Source organism: Polistes dominula, unplaced genomic scaffold (genome assembly GCF_049000335.1).
Source record: "Polistes dominula isolate Pdom_NZ unplaced genomic scaffold, Pdom_raw_medaka contig_28, whole genome shotgun sequence".
Classification (NCBI taxonomy): domain Eukaryota; kingdom Metazoa; phylum Arthropoda; class Insecta; order Hymenoptera; family Vespidae; genus Polistes; species Polistes dominula.
This window is the reverse complement of record NW_028300879.1, coordinates 892,326-912,881: the sequence shown is the minus strand read 5'-3', so window position 1 is coordinate 912,881 and position 20,556 is coordinate 892,326. Positions and strand designations below refer to the sequence as shown.

Sequence of the window (20,556 nt, the reverse complement as noted above, 5' to 3'; positions counted from 1 at the left end):
TTTCTTCTTTGTTTGTTTTTTTTCTTTTTTTTTGTTATTCTGGGGTAGCATTCGGCACTCGTTTATACGGACGATCCCCTATAAACCTCGATCGATTCGATTCTTCCGGTTCCTCGAGTTCCGCCGTGCATGCCGCACTGCTTCGGACGTGGGCGTCGTGGCTTGAAATTAAACGAGGAAATATATTTTGCAATGGACCTTTCTCTCTTTCTTTCTTTTCTTTTCTTTTTCTTTTTATCCTCTCTCTTTCTCTCTTTTTACCGTTCCGATTCTCTCGCAAGAGAAGAACTGTTCCGTGATTTGAGTTTCCTTAGCTTTCTGTGAAACTTTGTTACCACCAAGTTATAAACTGCAATGTTCTGTTCTTCTTTATTGATATAATATTATACAGGGTGAGCTAATAAGAATTATTATTCTAAATAACTATTTATTTATTAATCGTATTAGAAACTATTTCAATTATTTACGTTAATTCATTTTAAGAAACACATCGGATGAATTGAATTTTATTTTTATATTGGGACAGGGTAAGAAAGTCATTTTCGGTTTTCTAGTGTTAAATAAAACTCTATTGTTTCTATACAAAAAATAAGCATTAAATTAAATAACTAACAAATTCTAAACATTAACAAAAGAATAATGAAACAAACATAACATTATCTATTAGTGCAAGCCGAAATTACTTTCTTGCCAACTCAATATATCATCTTTTCAACATAAATGCATTTGTTTGCAAGGGTTAAAAAGGGTGAATCGAAAAATAAATTAAAAGATTTATATATATTTTTTTTAAAATAAGAATATATGCATCTGAAGTATCTTTTTTAAAATTTTACACAATTCATTCACTGTTAACATTTTTTAATATTGGTATACGTTTAATTTCGTATGTTACAAATGAAGTTCTTTAATAAATTAGAATTACATTAGTAATGTAATTTTTATAATAGTTAAAAAAATAAATCAAGATAAGGTTAATAATTTTATTCATTTCTTTTTTGCTTTTTGTTTCGGTAAACGAACGATTGAAATAATTTATAAAAAAAAAAAAAAATACTTTCTTTATTACAACCGGTTGTAATAAGCAATTTTAAATAGAAAATTATTATTGACTTATCCTGCAAGTAGATATCTGTTTAAACAATTTTTTGATTAACCTTTTTGAGTGCATATGCATATGCAATAAAGTAACAGACGCAATACTGCGTGCATCTAAAATTAGAACGAAAATATGAAAATATGTTATTTGTTTGAAATAATATATTCTTTTTTCGCAGGTTTATAAATAATATATATATTTAAAAATTCCACTTTGATATAAAGTAATATATATATATATATATATATATATATATATATATATATATTTACGTATCAGTGTAAAAAAAAAAAAAAAAAAAAAACATGAAAAAGAACTGTTCGCGTATTAAAAATATTATAATAAATAAACAAACAATTGTGCATTTTATCAAATTCAAAGGATTAATATTACATCTCGGTTTGTATCGATTGATACGACAAAAGGATACTAAATTATTATCTTCTGAAGATAAATCTTTGCTTTCTGCGACGAATGTACCTTTTTGTGATTCTAACGAGTACAATTTTCCTTTCTCGAAGAAAAAGAAGAAGAAGAAGAAGAGGAAAGAACGAGAGAGAAAGAGAGAGAGATAGAGAAATACAAATAGAAAGAGAAAGAGAATTAGATTGACAGATATTATATTTGCTTTCCTTTTCTTCTTTGTCATCTTTCGACAATAAGAAAGAAACAGATAAATAAACATTACGTTTGTACTATATCTCATTCTTTATATTATATTTGTTATCCAAGAGAAAAGAAATTTCATATTAATTAATTATTCAATGGTTTTATTATTGAAAAATTTCTAAACGAAACTTTTCCTCGAATGAAATTCGTTAAAGAAAGCGTCCAATTAATTATGGCGATATTCCTTTAATTAACCGCAACTATTAACGTCGACTTAGAAACGAGAATAGGATTAACGAGAACGTTTACTATTCCGGACACCTTTGTATTACTTTATCATAGAGCAATAAACCTAATTAATGGTACTATTAATCTTAGTGATTTTAATAATGGCATCTTCGAAGAAACCAAGTAGTTTTTTTCCGATAAGATCGCGATTATTATCCATCGTTAGAGCTTTCTTTATGAGCATTAACTATTGCTTTTTACATGCGTTGTTTAATGTATTCCACTTGAAAATGGCGTGTCGCTATTACTGCATAGCTTTTTATTTAAATTTACTTACTTACGTATTATATATATATATATATCTACGTTTGCGCATTGCTTATTTTAAGTCGGTTGGTAATATTGAAAAATTATAGTCAAATGTTTTATCTTGATTTTTAAATGGCAGGTATTATTTCTATTTTAAAAATTAATGATAATAATTATTATTATTACGTATATTTAAAAGAGGCCATTAACGTTGTTACTACGCACACATAAAAAATTAGTTTAAATAAAATATGAAAGTAACATTTTTGGTCAGAATAAAAATACGAGGAAAGGGGGGCTTAAAAAGTTTGGAGATTTAGTTAAAAAATAAAAATAAATTAACTTCTCTGTTAAAAAATAGTTCTTTCTATGTTAATCTCAAAGACAATTTTCAATTTCCTTTGACGTATTTTTTAGTTGCGACACAGGTTTGTTATAAATAATATTTATAAATGTAATTAATTCTAATGCTAAATAATATTTCTATTACCACTAAGTGGTGATTTGCATTTTTTTTTTAAATATTATAATATATCGAAAAATATTGTTGTGTAAGTTTATCAAACTATAAGAATTAATGTTACGTTGGATGGATTGAAAAGTTTAGAAGTTTATTCTTTTCTCAAAGTTTTGAGATTACGCCGACAAATAAAAGTGACTGACCGTAAAAAAAAAAATATTATTTTTCTACTCGAAACTTGTTCTTTCTATGATTAATTTATAAACTAAAAAAATTTAATGGTATATTATTCCAGGTCACTTAATTAAGAAATCATTTTTTTGTTTTTTTAGTTCATAAGGAAGCGTCAAATCATTTAGGAAGTTCATTAACATACTTCGCATGAGATATTTTCGATGAAAAGGATTGGAGAATAAGTCAAAAACCATTTTGAAAAGCGTTTCTCAGAGGAAGCAGAGGGACGATTAATAAATCAACATTTAGGAGCATAACCAGCGAGACGGTACAAATCGAAAATTGGATTCGGTCGAGGTTTAAAACGAAAGCACTTTAGTACTCGGCTGTCGTATCAATTTATACGTTGTCGAAATCGTACCAATTTCTGGACTTGCTGAGTCAATTTTCTGCATGATATCAAACGCGAAATATATAAAATATTGACATTTTCATCGTCTTGATGCGACGTATTTCGAACGTATTGAAGGTCTTTAGATTTTCCATTTCCGCGTCTCGCGTTTCTAAGGAGTACGAATGAACGAATGAACGAATGAACGAGTGAACGAACGAACGAACGAACGAACGAACAAACGAGAACATGAAAGAAAGAGAAAGAGAAAGATGACGTAGAATCGAGTCTCGCTTCATTTCGCAGTTCGACAGACCGCGGAATTTCTTAGGCTGCAATTTCTCGAACGCGCGGTAGTATTATAGCTTCCTTGCTACCACTCTTATTTCTTTTTATCTTTTCTCTTATACTTTTTTTTTCCTTTTCTTTTCTTTTTTTTTTTTAAACGTTATTTCCATCCCTTTTTCTCTCTTCTCTGGTCGCCCCTCGTCAATGGTTTTTATCGAAAAGTAATAATTTCCTCGGACGATCTCTCTCGTCGTAGCTTCTTTTCTACGTGGGGACGACGCTGTCACAGCCATTCTTCCTAACAAATCGAATACGATTACCGCGTTTGATCGATCGATCATTCGTTTCGGTTCGAGTCGTCCTTAAAACTGAAAAAACAAAAAAAAAGAAAACAACTTTTATCAATTTGACATTTTCATTTTCATTTTGATTGGTTGATCAACGAAATTAGTTAGATATGCGTTCTCGTCTCTCGTTTGTTGTGTTCAACAAACTTGACGAGTAATTATCTTATAATCAAAATTTCATACTTATTAATAATGTCATTTTTTTTTTTTATAATGACTATAATACAATGTGAAAGAAAATTTAATAAAATAATTAATACGCAATATATATTATTATTGTTACTTTTTATTTTATAGTATGAAAATAAATAGAGAAAATGAATGATAACAAAAAGGAAGAAAATTTCATTTAACGCATACAAAAATGCACACACACACACACACACACACAAACACAGAAATCTACGTAAACCCGTTTAATTTTCCAACGTGTGCGTTCCAGCTTGAAACGTACCGTACCGTACCGTACTGTACCGTAGTGTACCGCATAGTACCACTTTGATTCATTAAATTTTCTCGCTGTGACGTCCGGCACGCGCACCGTAAATAAATCGACCCGTTATCGAGCTTTAAATTTAAGAGAACAAGATAGAAACGATTTTTCCTCGATTTATTTCAATAAATCTCGACACCGTGGCAACCCCCTTTTTCCGAACGAAATATCATTTTCAATTCAAAATCCTGATAACAATGATGAGGAAACTACGTTCAACGAAATCTACGAACGTTTTCAAAATCTATGATATATAGAATATTTCAAATAAACTATACAGAAAGATTAAAGACAGTATAAAAAGAACAAACATTATGGATTGTAGTTGAAAAAGATCTTCAGTTCATCATTTCAATATTAATACCGATAATATTATTTAATTGATGATATTTAATTAATGATTTATAAGGCGGGAATATAAGATATTTCTTAAAATATCGTTTCGTCGTACGTTCGTTAAAATAGAAATGCAAAAAATGAAAAGTTATCAAATAAATATAAAAAGATAAGATAAAATGAGGACATTGGTGGATTTGAAAATTGTCTATAATATTATCTAACTAATGATATAAATATTTCATTGTTGATCGATGAAACATGAATAAAAAATATTACTTTAACTTTTTTTGTTCTTTGAATTCATCAAAATAGAAATGTAGAAATAAAAAAAAAAAGAGAAAGCAAGCAGATTGGACAGAAGTAGGACGTCATCGTTGTCGTCGTCGTCGTCGTCGTCGTATATTTTTTGTTTGGGATTTTTACAATCGTTCGGTCGAAAGCAAAGATATTTTTTGTTCGTTTCTTTTTCTTTTTTCGAGAATTTTGAAAGACCATCGAGAAAGTGGAATAGAGCGAACGCGTTTTCCGCTAGTTGAGCAAAGCCAAAGGTATACAGAGAGTGTGTGTTGTAGCACACAAGCGCGTAGATGAAAACGTTGAAGCTCAAGTTCGATCAGGCATTATTCGCCGTCTCACCAATTCCTCTCACGGTTGCTAGAAAATGAGAAATTGAAAGGATGGGTCAATGATATGCGTTCCTGTCGTGTGGTTTCGACAGGAACTATTTCCCAGTTTTCCTCCCGTAGTTCCAACCCTCTTTCACCCCCCACGCGTACGTGTCGGCTCATCTGCATCCCAAGCCGATCGCGTCTCGCTTCCATTTATTTTTCGATATCCCACCAGCTTCAAAGCTTTACTTTTCCCCGGTAAGAACACGGATTTCTTTTCGGATAACTAAACGCTTTCTTGTGCCTCGAGAAACTTCACTTTAATGCCTTCCACAAATCGAAACTTTTAATAGGCTAAGTAATATCACTAACTTTTAAGACAAATTTGTGTTTCCCTTCTTCTTTTATCGTTTTAATATATCTTTTATTTGTAAATTGTGATTTTCTATTAGTACTTGTTATTCTATTCAATTGAGATTATTGGTTTTTCTTTTACTAACCTTGATAAGGAATGTTTCATAAAAAATTATCGTTAAACATTTGGTTATCACATAAAAAAAAAAGAACATTTGCATCGAATATTGTAGTAGTTGGTACAGATTTTTTCATCATACTTGTGTTTTTCCTTGTTTTTACAATTATTATTTATTTTTATCATGATTTTCAATATGTCCTTGTCATTTCCATTAAATCCTGTCAATTGTATTAGATTAATAAGAAAAGTTTGATAGGATTTATCTCAGAAGATAAATGTTGCTGTTAGTATTTGAATAATATTTAATTATCAAGAAAAGTTCGTGTAGATTGTTTTTCATTTTAAAACAGGAGACATTTAAATGAAAATAAAAAAAAAGTACATTAGAGAGAGAGAGAGAGAGAGAGAGAGAGAGAGAGAGAGAGAGAGAGAGAGAGAGAGCAATAGTTATCAAGATTTTATCAGATATCTCGTTTTAATATATACGCGCACAACAATACAATTAGAATTATCGTTATAAAGCGTAATATAATACGAAAAAAAAACGGCAAGAATATTTTGGTCAATTGGACGTTTTATAGGACAAGGTTATAGTTCCTTTTTCTTATTTTCAATCGTTTTTCTTTTTTTTTCTTTTTTTTTTTTTTCAGAGTCAGATTTAGAAAGAATCTTTCTCGAGGTTATTTCATTCATATACGAAAAATGGGTTCTTCAGGGGTTCTCATTAAAATGAATCAACCCGTATCTGAGTATTTGTATGAACGATATATATCCCGCACTCTTTTTAGGTTTTTTTTTTATTTTTGTTTGTTAAAAATTCATCGTTTCTGAAAAGAATATATTGAAAAAAACGTATCGGAAGTTAAACGCTGACCTTCGCGTTTCCTCCCCCTCGAACGTTGTCTCCAATTTATCTTTTGTTTCCTATCAAATTCGTCTCCTCTTCTTTCTTTCATTCTGGCTGTCGTCTCCGTAGGACAAGGGACATATATATCCTTGACCGTTCCTATCATCCCTTTCCATCTCATTATTATTCTTTGCAGCCCACGCTCGAGGCGCCATTGCTAACTGTTTTTGCATCCGCAACGCAACTCGGTCGTTCTTGATCGAAAAAAAAAACCCATCCTTTTATCGATCGTGAAACGAAGATTATCCGTAGCCGAGGGATTTTTTTTTCTATCTCTTTCTTTTTCTGCCTATTTTTTTATTTTCCTTTTTTCTCTTTTTTTTTTTTTTTTTTAATTATTTTCTTAAAATTCAAAATTCATCTCTCGGTCCTTCTTTCGTCCTCGAAGGACAGTCAATTTGTTTTTTTCTTTACTTTTTTTTTTTATTCCCTTTTGTTTTTTTTTTTTAAGTAAAAAAAAAGAAAAGACGCAGCATTATACCGACCTATTTTTTTTTTTTTTTCTATTCCCACGTATTTTTCCTGTTGTCTCTTCGCATCCTTCGAATATCTCAAGTTGTGTATAACGATGAAAATAGAACGAATCGGTATTGTATAAAGAGAGATGATGATGATGATGATGATGATGATGATGATGATGATGTGGGCGCGTTTACATCAGTTTCAGACAAAGGAATACAATTTCCAGGTTTCTCAGGAAAACGAGGAAGCCGAAGAGAAGTGGCCATCTTCCCAGTTGACTCCCGAGCTCAACGTTTCCGATGCATCCGCTTCTCTATTTCTCTCGAGTGCTTTCAAGTTCGTGACGCGTTTGCAGTTAAATGAATTTACCTACCCTCGAGTAGAATAAGGTAGGAAAGGACAAGTAAGGACAAGGTAGGGAAGGACGACTCGGTTATTGTCATTTATATATATTCTTCCATTTCGTATGGTTGCCATTACTCATAACTCAAGCGTAAACCAATTGTTTTTTACGTGTCCATAGTCCACACATCTTAAAGAACAGAAAGTATTCAAAAGAAAATTTATCTTTTCGTAGAATGTATAAACGTACACACGTACCACCCATTATCGTTGACTTGAAAGGGTTAAGAAAGTACAAGAGAAAGATGGAAGGAAGGAATGAAGGAAGGAAGTGTAAAATATTTTCTAAACCCTTCGCAACATTCTTGGTAAGCTTTGAGTTTAGCTGCGCTCAAGAAAATCCGGCTTCCTTATTTGTGAGTATTTGTAGTATAGGAAAACTATAGTAACCCTTACCGGGGTTTATTATGGGTATATTTTGTCCTTAGTTGTGTGTGCTAGGAATATTTAGGATGTGGTATGGCAAAGGATCGTCGAAAGATGCGCTAGAAAAAGGTATCCAGTAACATATTATAGATTGTTTTAAAGAAACATATAGTGTATTATGAAAAGCCTTAAGAGAAACAACATGTAATGCTATAGCAGAAGCTAAGCATCAAGTCTTACAATTGTGTTGGCTTGTAATAATGACAATATATTGAAAATATTGAATATATTTTTGTTATCAGTTATTCAAATAGTATCATCTATTATAATTATTACTACCTTCTTAACATGTTCCGTGCCAAGTCCTTTTTACCTGACTAGTTCATTCAGGTCATTTAATTTTGCTTGAACAAAATCAACCATTACATATAATTATTAATTATTGTTAATATATCAATTAAACAAACTTATGTGCTTTGTTTTATACTGCATTTTATATAATACATTAATATTTTAATAAGACGCGTCAAGTTAACGAGTTCTATTAATAAAGGATTTCAAGAAATAGTATATAGAAATACTAGTAAAACTTGAACCCTAATTTTCTCAAAAACGGTTCTACCTAGGGAATTTTTGATAAAATCCCCGTATGTATGGTCTGTAGCTTTAACGAACCTATATAAATTTATAAAGTTTCTTAAATGTCTAAAAAAACAACAACTACGAGACTCTTCTTGTGAGATACGAAAAAGAAAGAAATTCGGGAAAAAGAACAAAATTCGGGAAAAAGAACAAATAATTCTCTCTCTCTCTCTCTCTCTCTCTCTCTTTCTCTTTCATTCGTGTTTTTCCTTATTCACCTATTTTCTCGTTAACCACAAAAAAGAGAGAGGAAGAGAGAAAGAGAGAGAGGAAGAAAGATAGATAGTTTGGAAAAACTCCTCACGGTTAGGAAGACTCCATTGGAAAAGTTTCAACTGAAAACAAACCATCCCCCCCCCACCCCTATCTCTTTCCTTCTTCGTTGCAACAGCGATAAGCTCTTCTTCTCCATCGTTGATGCGATACAGTTTCTTCTTGGTTGAAGAATCTAGAGAAAGCAAGTTGCACAATTTGATCGGTCGACTAAGTCGATCGTGAAGGGGATCAAATTTAAATGAGAGAGGTAGCAACGATGTTAGACGTATGCGAGCGATCTCTCATTTTCTTTCTCGTTGCTGGTGCTGGTGGTGCTGGTGCTGGTGGTGCTGGTGCTGGTGCTGTGTTTCTCAAACGAAAGAGAGAAAGACATAAGAGGTAGAGAAGAGAGCTTGGCAAGAACGTTAGCCATCTTGCTCGTTCGTGCCGTATCGTCCTTGCGGATCAGTGCTTTTCAAGAACGGTTGTCATTCTCTCTCTCTCTGTCTCTCTTTCTCTTTCTTTATCTTTCTCTCTTCGTTTTACTTCGCTTCATGGTTACACAGTTGGTGATATATCTACCTCAACAGTAGACACCTACCATCCCTTTCGTTGACTCGACCATTCCTCGAATCACCATTCCACTTGCTTCTTCTTCTTCTTCTTCTTCTTCTTCTTCTTTCCTGAAAACGTATTTTGCTCGAGTTGCCTTCTATCGGCTAGTACTCGTAGCAAGTCGCTCGTGAATTTACTCCTTAGCGAGGGTTGAAAAAGAAATATGTAGAAGAATTTATTGTATTTATGGTATACGGGGTGAAAACTTGTAGCCAATTTACTAGAACAATTTATACTAATTAGAAATTCATTTCAAAAAAATGTATCTTTTCGTATTTTTTTCTGTCGCTTTTCTAACTTCAAAATTCAAAAGAATAAATTTTTACCAAATTTTTATTTTTAATCAATAACGTAATCAACCCTTGTTAATCAACAAAACCTTTGTCATTTAGTAATGCAAATTTTTAATATCGGATCGATAAAAATTAATCGGTTTTCAATTAAATTTATAATATATAAAAATTCATATATACATACGTATTTTACGACATTACTTTACGGTTCCCCTAATATTTCTCTATAAAAATTATTAGATAGTATTGTTAGTAAAAAAAATATATAACATGAAATTGGATAATAGGAAAGTACAGGTAACAGAAAATGTATTCATCTCGAGGTAAAATAGAGAGAGAGAGAAAAAGAGAAAGAAAGAAAGAAAAAAAAATATATATATATATTTAAAATGTCGACTGTAGGCTATCATGGTCAACGATGACCGCGACACTAGTAAATTTGAAAAATTAATTCCCATATAAATCATATGTCACAGAATAAAAAATCTTGAATAACGCAAATAACTAGAACTAATAATAGTTATTAATAATTTTTCCTTTTTTCCTGAAAATGAAATAATGAAATTATGAATAAAAAATTATTTTATTTATAACCGTGTGCATTTATTTATCATTTGGACATGTAAATCATTATTTAGAATATAAATGATCGGTCAAGACTGGATTTTGTTGTTGATTCAAAGATTAACAAATGTAATATGTAAAAAATCAACAATTTAATTTTGCGGTAAAGTCTAAAAATGGAACTGACAATCACCGTTTGGAAGATTGGTGTTTTGCACAATTTTTTTGGGATACAAATATTGACGGTTTTAATTAACCAACGAGTTCTGTTAAAAGAAATAAATTAAATAAACACGAAGTTTATTATAGTAATTATCAATTTTAATGTTGTATATCTAATTTAAATGTAATTGTACTACGTGTGACGCTTGACCTTATTTATCCTCTTTAGAATATTATTTGCTCAAAATTCAAACTTCCTTCTTGTTATAATATGTACCTTATTATAATATTATTATTATATTTATATTGTGTTTACTATTATTATAAAATATATTATTACTGTAAATATTGATATTTTGTACTTGTGAGTGAGGTTTTTTCCGATAAGTAGTAAGGTTTTTTCCGAAAAGTAGTGAGGTTTTACCCTTCTATCGCTCCTACCTACAAGCATTTTGAGTATCGAAAGAATACGTGTCCACGCTTTTTGGTATGCAGTCGCACACAAACACACACATATAGAACTAGTAGTGATAACTACGAAGCATAGCATTAAGAGTAGACCGAGAATAGGAAATACTGTATAGCTATATTCCGTCTCATTCCCTCGCTTGCTCAGTCCTATATGTTTGTCTCTTTTTCTCTCATTATTTAGTATAGCAGCCGTTTCATAGCTCCGTTTCATAGCCCCGTTTCCTGACCGACCGCATTTATTTACTTTTCAGATCACTCCTATTCTAAAGAAGTTTTCACTTCAAAAAGAAAAGAAGGGGTAGGGGGAAAAAGAAAAAGGCGTTAATTGATCTCGTTATTGAAAAAGGAGGGATTTTGGGAGGACAGGGATTGTCGAAAGGAGCGCTCTCGCGGTGAGTTTTCTCGATATTAGGGTTGGTGTTGTCTGAAGAGTCGAGAGAGGGTGTGCAGGTTGGTTGGCGCTTGCGCTTATGTCGATTGTGACGGCGTCGGCGTCGTCGTCGGCGTCGTCGCGCGCCGGGGGCGTCGCACCATCCTCGTCGGCCACCGGACCGACCGTCCCGTCTCGACCGACCGAGACGAGAGGAGTCTCGCGTCTTGGCCAGTATCAAGCCGGGAGCCGTCGTCGTCGTCGTCGTCGTCGTCGTCGTCGTCGTCGTCGTCGTCGTCGTCGCCGTCAAAGTCCTTGTCAAAGTCGTAGTCAAAGTTGTAGTCGTCGTCGTTATCGTTCTGCGTTGCCCTAGTTCATTCAAACAGCATAAGCAACAGAGAAAGAGAATAAGTGGGAGAAGGAGAGAGATAGAGAGAAAGAGAGAGAGAGAGAGGCAGATAGAGAGAGACAGAGACAGAGACAGAGAGAGAGAGAACAGAGCGAGAGAGAGAGACAGATATAGAGTAAGAGAAAGATAGGTTGTTACAATTTTCTCTTCCTTCTTTCTCAAAGTGTTTCTCAAAATTCAAGTGTTTGTTTCTTAGTGTGGGTGCGCGTACAGTGGTGCGTAAGCACCAACGAGAAGGTGAGAAAGGTGGAGGAAAAAGATTGAAAAATTTCTTCTTTCCTTTTCGTTGACGTAGTTCGTTGACGTTGACGTTGTCGTCATCATCTACTTCCTCGTTTTCGTCTTTCGTCCTAATCGTCGTCGTCGTCGTTGACGACGTCGTCATCGTTTCTCGTCGTGGTCTTCGTGGTTTTCGTGTTCGTCGACGTGTGCAAAGGAATAAAGGAGAAAAAATGGGGCGTACGCGGGGCCACGAAAGACGGATCGATCGCGAAATAAACGTACGTCGGAACGACGGCGTGCACTACTGAGAGAAGGAGACTTTTATAACAGCACGAACGATCAACATTGAACGCATACATACATACACACACGCACACACACACATACACTCACATACACATACACAACGCGCGCACACACACTTCCACATGCTTACACAGGCTCATACCATACTTGGGCTCTGATATTAATCTCTGATCCGAGCTTGAACCTATCTCGCGATTAGCTTTTTCTTTCGAGTCCGCGTTCGAGGTTATCTCTTTCTTTTTCTCGTCGTCGTCAACTAGGTCGAGCCACGTTCGTTTGTACGTTCGTTTGTATGTTTGGATGTGTACATACTTATGTATCTTAGTTGCACGCATATTTCGAGATTTTCTATCACGCTAAGTGAAAGTGATTTGGTTAATTTGAATTTTTTTTAATATTATCCTACCACTTGTTTATTGATTTTGAGAAAAAGATTAGTGCGCGAAAATAAAGAAAAGAATAATATTATTATTTGAACGATTTTTTCCTCGTTCTCGTTAAAAAGAAATAAATGTAAAAGAAAAAGCAGTTCGAGATGATGAGATCGTTCGCGATCAGATGACCGTCGCTAAGGTTTCAAGGAGTGCGAGGAAGTACGTGTATGTGTAACAGATCGAAGGAAAGAGGGATATTGAGATATAGACAGAGATAAACTGATTGATGGATAGATAGATAGATAGTTAGATAGATAGATAGATAGATAGATAGATATATAGATAGAAAAATAGATAGGGTAAAAGAGAAAGGGGATAGATAAAGATAGAAAATAAGAAAGAAAGAAAGAAAGAAAGAAAGAAAGAAAGAAAAGACAGTGTTCGATCGAGTCGACGAGGGAGAGACTCGTCTCCTTGAGAATCTCGGTGTGCTTCTTTCTCTTTTATCGTCGCGATCGGGAGTGCGCCTTGTCGATAGGACCATAAAGTAAAGGGTTGCTCGTGGAAGGAGAATTAAAGAGAGAAAGAGAGAGAGAGAGAGAGAGAGAAGAAAAAGAAGAGGAAACGGAAGAGGAAGAGGAAGAGGAAGAAGAAGAAGAAGAAGAAGTTGGGAAAAGTAAAGAAAGAGAGACAACTCTTATATAGCACTCTCGAGAAGACAACGACGTTGAGTAAAAGATAGAATGAGAAAGACGAGATACAGAGGTGAAAGTGTGTCAGCGACGTGGAACTAACTGTCTCGAGGTGTTGTGAGGGATAAGTTATTTCCAGAAAGAGAGAAAGAGAAAGAAGAAAATTGAAAGAAACTTTAAGTGCATCTATATAGTAATCCAATATAATCTAATTTAATTGAAAAAAAAAAAAAGAAACGAAGATACGATTTCATAAGTTTCAAACGAAAAATTGAAAATACTCTAAGAGGTCATTCGTCTTTCATTGAAATATATAAAACATATCGTAAATTTGAAAAAAAAAGGAAGATTATTGGTAAGAAAAGCACGTTGTTCTTTCTCACTGGCGTCATATCGTATTTTCCCTCGCTTTTTCTCCCCCAAAGCCTCAGCTCTCCGCATTCACCTTCTCTCTTTGACTGACGCCCACGCACGCATACGGAAGAGAAGAGTGAGAGAGGGAGAAAGCGTGGGCGCTTGCGTGATCACGTGTGACTGCAGCCAATGCGCGGCGCATTTGCTTGCAACAAAGAAGAGTTACGGGGAAAAGCCGGCGAGGAGTAAACAACCAGTGGAACTGACGCAATTTAGTCTTCGATGTACATAATTAATACTTTGCTGGTTGAGAAGAAAAGTATTTAATGTGGATATTCAAATAGAGTTAGAAAGTTGAAAAAGTGGAGATCGATCGAAGTATCGTATAATAAAGTTAATTTTAAATAGAAACAAATAATAGAGAAAATGCGAATAATGTTTTTGACCCATTGGATTATTGGGGCTAACGCGATGGCGTTTATGACGTTAATATTAATGACCCTTCTTATGTTCGGACCAGCGGCATTGTCCTTCGTATTGGATGGCTCCTCAACGAGTTACGCACAGTTCCGAAAGTGGAACGCAGCATTGAACGGTAGCCTCGAATTCGAATTCAAGACCGAACAGGGTAATGGTTTGTTACTTTACACCGATGACGGTGGTACCTACGATTTCTTCGAAGTTAAGCTTGTCGAAAGCGCGTTACGACTCAGATATAACCTCGGTGGAGGCGCGCAGATCGTCACCGTGGGCCACGACCTCGGTGACGGTCACTGGCACAAGGTACAGATAAGCAGATCTAACGAGAATACCACGCTTACGGTTGATGGTGTTAGCGCAATCTCAACTTCCCGCGGAAAGGAATTTGAATTTGGAAAGTTATCCGGTAACTCGGACGTTTACGTCGGTGGTATGCCCGGTTGGTACAACAGCAAGCTTACCCTCTTAGCACTGCCTAGTGTCATCTTTGAACCAAGATTCAATGGATTCATCAGAAATCTTGTCTATGCTGATCCTGAGAGTTCTCTACCTAGGAGGCAGGAAATGAAGAGCCGCGATACCAAGGTAAATTAACGAATATATTTATGTATATATGTCACAGTGAAAGACCGAATAAGGTTACTTGTCAACAGATATCAAATATGTCGTTGGAAACCGGAAATATATTTGGGTTTATTCTTATATATTAATATTTCAGAGATATACACCATGCGACCATGTGAATCTTGACATTTATCAATTTCGGTCTTTCTCAGTAACATATATATAACATAAGCTAAAAAAAATATGTCCAATTTTGGATTATACTATATTTTATTGAAACGATGGAGTCCTGATGACAAGATAAATTATACAATCGGATTATACAATTATCGTATTACTATTTAATATTTTGAGGGAACTAGTTTTTCCTAATTGAATTATTCTTGTATGTTCATTTCGCAGCAATAGACATTAATTGAAAAACCATGACAAGTTTTTATTGAAATTTCATAAATTTTAATGTAATTTTTTTTTAATACACATTTGTCCATTATGTTTGAACTGTTTTAATATACTCTTCCACACATTTTCGCCCACGCATTAAATTCATCGTGATCATGACATATACTTACTTTTATCTTGCGTAGTTACTATGACAAGTAACGTTTGTGATAGTGCGTGCGCGCGCGCATTCTTTCCCCTCGTGCGATTTACGACTCTGTCTCTTTTCTTTTCTTTTCTCTTTTTCTTTTTTCTCTTTCTCTTCCTCTTTATCCTCCCTCGACGAGAAACGTTTTTCCTACGTATCGTCACGCTTCGCAACCTTGACATACTTTTTAACTTTTCCGCAAAGCACGTTCTCACCCTAAGCGGACGACCATTTACCGTTTTGTTCTGCGATAATGCACCCTTGCCTTTCTTCTAATGCTTGAAAAAATGCATTGCTTTTGTTTTAACTATACAATATAGATCTACTCTTATATTTTACATGCATAAATACACACATACATACATAAAAATATGTAAGACGGAAAGAGGAAAATATATCGTAAAAATAGGCTTTTACTCGGCATATACTAAATTGAAATCAGTATTTAGAACGATGTTATTTGGTTAAGACCTATAATAACAGCTATATACCCGGTAAGACATTTTAAACAAACCATTCAAATAACATGATTGCTACTGGCGATAAAACAAAATATGTCGGACAAAATTAACCTGATTTCGAGCCTAGCATAATCCTGTGTAATAATTTTTTTATATCTGGACACGTAAAAAAACATGAAGGTCAACTCTGTTATTTTTTTTTCAAATGGATTTATATATTTTTCTGTGAATTATTCAATGGTCACAATGGTCATTGTGCTCGGTGTTTATATAATTTTTTTTTTTTAAATAAAAAATAAAACGCGTAACGGGTGACATAGTAAATACATTATCCTCACATTAATTGGGATTATGTTAGTCTTGAAAGCAAGTAAGTAACGTCTGACACATTTATTTGTTGTTTTGTTATCAATAATAATTCGAGTTATTTGAGTGGCCAGTTAAAATTGTCTCACCCAGTATAAAAACGTATGTTTATATATGTGTCTGTATGTGTATATTCGTAGACGTTCTCTATCCGTTCCAGTTTCGAGAAGGAAAACGATTGCTTTCACTATGACAAATCTTCTTCTGTCTTGCTCGCACTCCCACAAACGTTGTCCGCGCGCATAAGCTGCAGATTCAACGACTATGATAACGTCGCAAGTGAATTAGTTAGATCTAGTTGCGAGGCTAACGTTTCTCTAACGGTGCCTCGGATGCTTTCTGACGGATATTCACAATTTGTCTCCTTAATCTAACAAGCTTTAACGTTTACGTATCCGTCACTCACGTTTTCCAACTCTAATGCGAGAACATATAATTATATATTACTTTATTTTATCGTAAATATGAAAACATTGTTTAATTTTTTAACTAAACATGTTTACCTTGAAACAAGATTTCTCTCAAAATGTTCAATTTAGTCAAAACCTTATTCTTCAAGCAATTATTTTCGTGACCTTGTATATGGGACTGTTATACTATCTTTTATTTCATTAACGTAAATTTTACAGCCATACTATAGGGGTAGTTTTGTTATATTGAACGCGTTGCACGTTCTGAAATTGTACCTATACTTTTGCTTAAATTACTGCAATTCCATTTGGGCTCCCCAGTCGTATTTTGAGAGAAGGACTGTTTTAAAATTAATTATTAATAAAATAATTATTTTTTTTTTGAATTTTGTAAAAGAGCTCATTTATTTATAGTTTATTTAATAGATAAAAACACTTTTTATTAATATTCTATTTGTAGATAGATTTATTTAGTTTGAATTACTATGAAAATGTTTGATAAAATTTATGTACCACGAGTCATAGTTTTATTATTCCACGTAAATTTCTTGGTCCTTTACATTATACATTATACTGCTACCTATATAATTCATTTACAAAGAAAAGAAAAAGAGACTGGCGTGCTCACCCTACAGAAGAATTGTTCAAAAAATTATGAACAGCTCTGCATACGTAGTTTTTTATATAAGCGTCTACGTTAATCATACGTATATTTAAACATAGAGTTTTGAAAAATTTAAATATGCTTTTTCAACACGTGTGCGTGCTAATTGTTCGTCTCTCATTTAATTGGTTTCTGGATTATTTTTGAAATAAACCAATTTTTTTTTAGTATCCTCCGAAAAAAATGTTACAGTAATGATCAACAAATTCATACGGGAGAAATTAACTAAAATAACTTTCCTTATTGTATCTCTCAAAATTCTCAATAGAAAAAATTTAAAAGAAATTACTTCATTAATGGGACTAAATGTTTTATTGGTTACAAAACAAAGATTATGAAATATGTGTGTGTGTGTGTGTGTGCCATATTGTGGACGAAAATTATATTAAAAAGATAACATTAATTTATTGGCATTTAATTTCAAAATTACACAACTCTATAGAGCAGCGGTTGCCAAACTTTTTGACCTCACGGACCAGTAAATTCATAATTTAAATCCCGCAGACCACTAATAGGATATTTTAAATGTTAAATATATTTATCAAAAAAATTGTGATCTAACAATACATAAAATGTATGTAGTTAATAAAATATTGATGTTCTAAACCATGTACATGTGGGTTGTGTTTCATTGAATTAGAAAAACATTTGGAGATCGAATGAAAAAACAAAGTAATGTCGATTGGTAGACGAGAACGTGGAAGGGTGATTTTGGATGTTCCGAATAGAGAGGAGGAGGAGGAGGAGGAGGAGGATAATCATCGGTAATAGAATCAAGTTGGCTTGCGTATTCTGATGTAGAAATGACCGTTACTGATTGCCAGACATTAACATCATTGTTCCATCGTTATTCCTGTAATGTACTTAGAGCACGAAAATGTACGGCCATTGGTTATAACAGCAGTGGCAGTAGTAACACCACTACTACTATCAATACCATAACCACTATTAAAGCAAGAGAACTCTCGGAGTCATGGTTGTTCGAGCGAGTAAACGTCGCTAGACTGTTTCCAGCAGGATACATAACGACGATAAAAAATCACCAGTTACATATATTTAATGTAATATACAAATATACATCCATGTATTTATGCATATATGTGTATGCATGCGTGTGCACTTCTCATTAACATCATTCACTCGTTATTATCTCTCACTATGCTATATACGTGCAAATATACTTACCATCATGGAAAAAAAGGGCTAGTTTGGTTGAATTTTTAGTACTTTTTTTTTTTTTCCATGTTAATCAGATTATTGGTACGCGTTTACGTAAATCGTGATTTTCTATGCATGCGGCTAATATCGTAGAAAGAAAGAGAGAGAGAGAGAGAGAGAGAATTAAATTCATTTAAATATTCTTATGTTAGTTTAAAAGTTGTAAAAAAAAAGGCAATTAATTGTTGCACTTTTGTTATGGTATTATCGATTGGTTTTATAGTTATGCATAACGAACGGCTTTCTGATTTATCTATCATTTCTTTTGTATCGATATTTATGTGTGTTATATATGTCTGGTTTTGAAATAATAAAAATAAAAAGGAAAAAACGCGTAGAGTTGAAAGAAAAAAAAAAACAAAAAACAAAACAAATCTTTTCATAATATTTCCCAAAGTTTGTTTCGTCATAAGTAAATATCAAATAAATATTTATGCAAAATTTTGTTAAATCAGACTAATCGTTGAATAAATATTTATTTAAGGACGAATCAGAAAATTATTTGTACGAACAATTATTTTATGTTTGATTTATAAAACATTTTATTGGTCGTTACTGATTTATCAATATTTTTCCAAAAAATTTTTTAAATATACATCCTGTACACACACACACACACACACAGACAAATATACATATGTCAAACATATACGTAGACAATGTTTTTTAAAATCTGTTCACAATTTTGAAGTAAACGAGCTGCTTCGTTCGTTCATTCGTTATTTTTGGGAGATAAAAAAAATACAAGTAAAGAAAAGATAAAATAAATGTAAACAAAAAAAAAACAAATCGAATGAAAACATGTATAACATTTCCATGAGTTTTTCATGTATCGTCCATGAATCGCAATAATAATATGTGGAATAACACGAATGAAAGAAAAAAAAGAAAATTAATTTATGACTTTTTCTCGAAACAGTTTTTCTATGAGCCATGCTACGGAACGTTAATTATTTAATACACATACGTATATATGTTTAATAGAGAGAGAGTGTTTTTATATTTAATATAACTTATTTTTATCTAGATATAAATTATTTGTGCTTTTTACTTTATTTTAATTCATTCAAATCGGCACCATTTATTAATACAATTTTTTGAGAGTACTAATGCATAATGCATACGTTTACACAAACATACACATGTGTATGTTTACACGCAGCAGACATATTTCATTTAGATTAAACTTATTCGAAATTTGTATAATTCATTGTAAAAATTGGTACGATGTAATAATATCATTTTTATAAATTTATAACGTATATCATACACACCCATACAAACGCTCGCGTAATTTTGTTCAGTATGTATATAATTTATTTCGTTTGAAATGATTTCGAATTTTTTGAATTAATTAAAATTAAAAAACAAAATCAATAATACGATTATTGATAATGATAACACATATAATAACACATACGTAAACTTACAGGCATTTGTGAGAGCTTCATGTGTAAAAGTCAAAGAGAAAAAGGTATGAAAGTATAAGGGATAATAAATGGTAGTTTCTCTTTCGTCGAGCACGCGAGATGGTAGAAAACGCATTGCGTGTTGAGTTCGTGCGTGAAATCATCCAATAAGAATGCACGCCAACATCGATCTATATTCCACACAACAAACATAAGCACACACACACACACACACACTCACGAATACTCACATATAGAGATGTTTTTTTGTGTAGAAAAAAAGGCGAGCCACTTTTCTCTCTCTCTCTCTCTCTCTCTCTCTCTATTTTTTTTTCTTTCTTTCTATGAATTTGTGTATTTTTTTTTTATTCTATATTTTCGTTTCTATTTTAAAATCAACGAGAACCCTTTGTCGTTTGTTTTATTTAATCTCAAATTGAATATAAAAATAAGGCAGTTTTTTTTTTTTTTTTTTTTTTTTTATTATATATATATAATATATATTGAGTTTTTATAAAGCTTCCTGTATGTTTTATTAACAGCAGTTTAAATACTTTCAATGAAGATGTTGAGATTTTGGATACGTAACGTTAATCTAATATTTAACTAAGTTTCTATATTATATCTTTGTCCATCTACATATACATATGTACATATTACATATATATAATTCGTATCTATTTTTGGTACAAGTAAAATGAGACCTCGA

General features: G+C 32.8%; 1 protein-coding gene across 5 annotated transcripts in view; it reads left to right on the top strand.

Moving 5' to 3' along the window:
- Positions 1-10,674: 10,674 nt before the first annotated feature.
- Positions 10,675-20,556, top strand: part of Nrx-1 (neurexin 1) — a 263,851-nt gene continuing 253,969 nt past the window's right edge. For 3 of the 5 annotated variants that reach the window (XM_015324923.2, XM_015324926.2, XM_015324922.2), the window contains exon 1: positions 10,678-14,751. In XM_015324923.2, the coding sequence (XP_015180409.2) occupies positions 14,113-14,751 (639 nt within the window). In that variant the 5' untranslated portion in view covers positions 10,678-14,112. Of the gene's footprint in view, positions 14,752-20,556 lie in introns of all 5 variants that reach the window. The other 2 variants (XM_015324919.2, XM_015324920.2) reach the window with 2 other exon arrangements.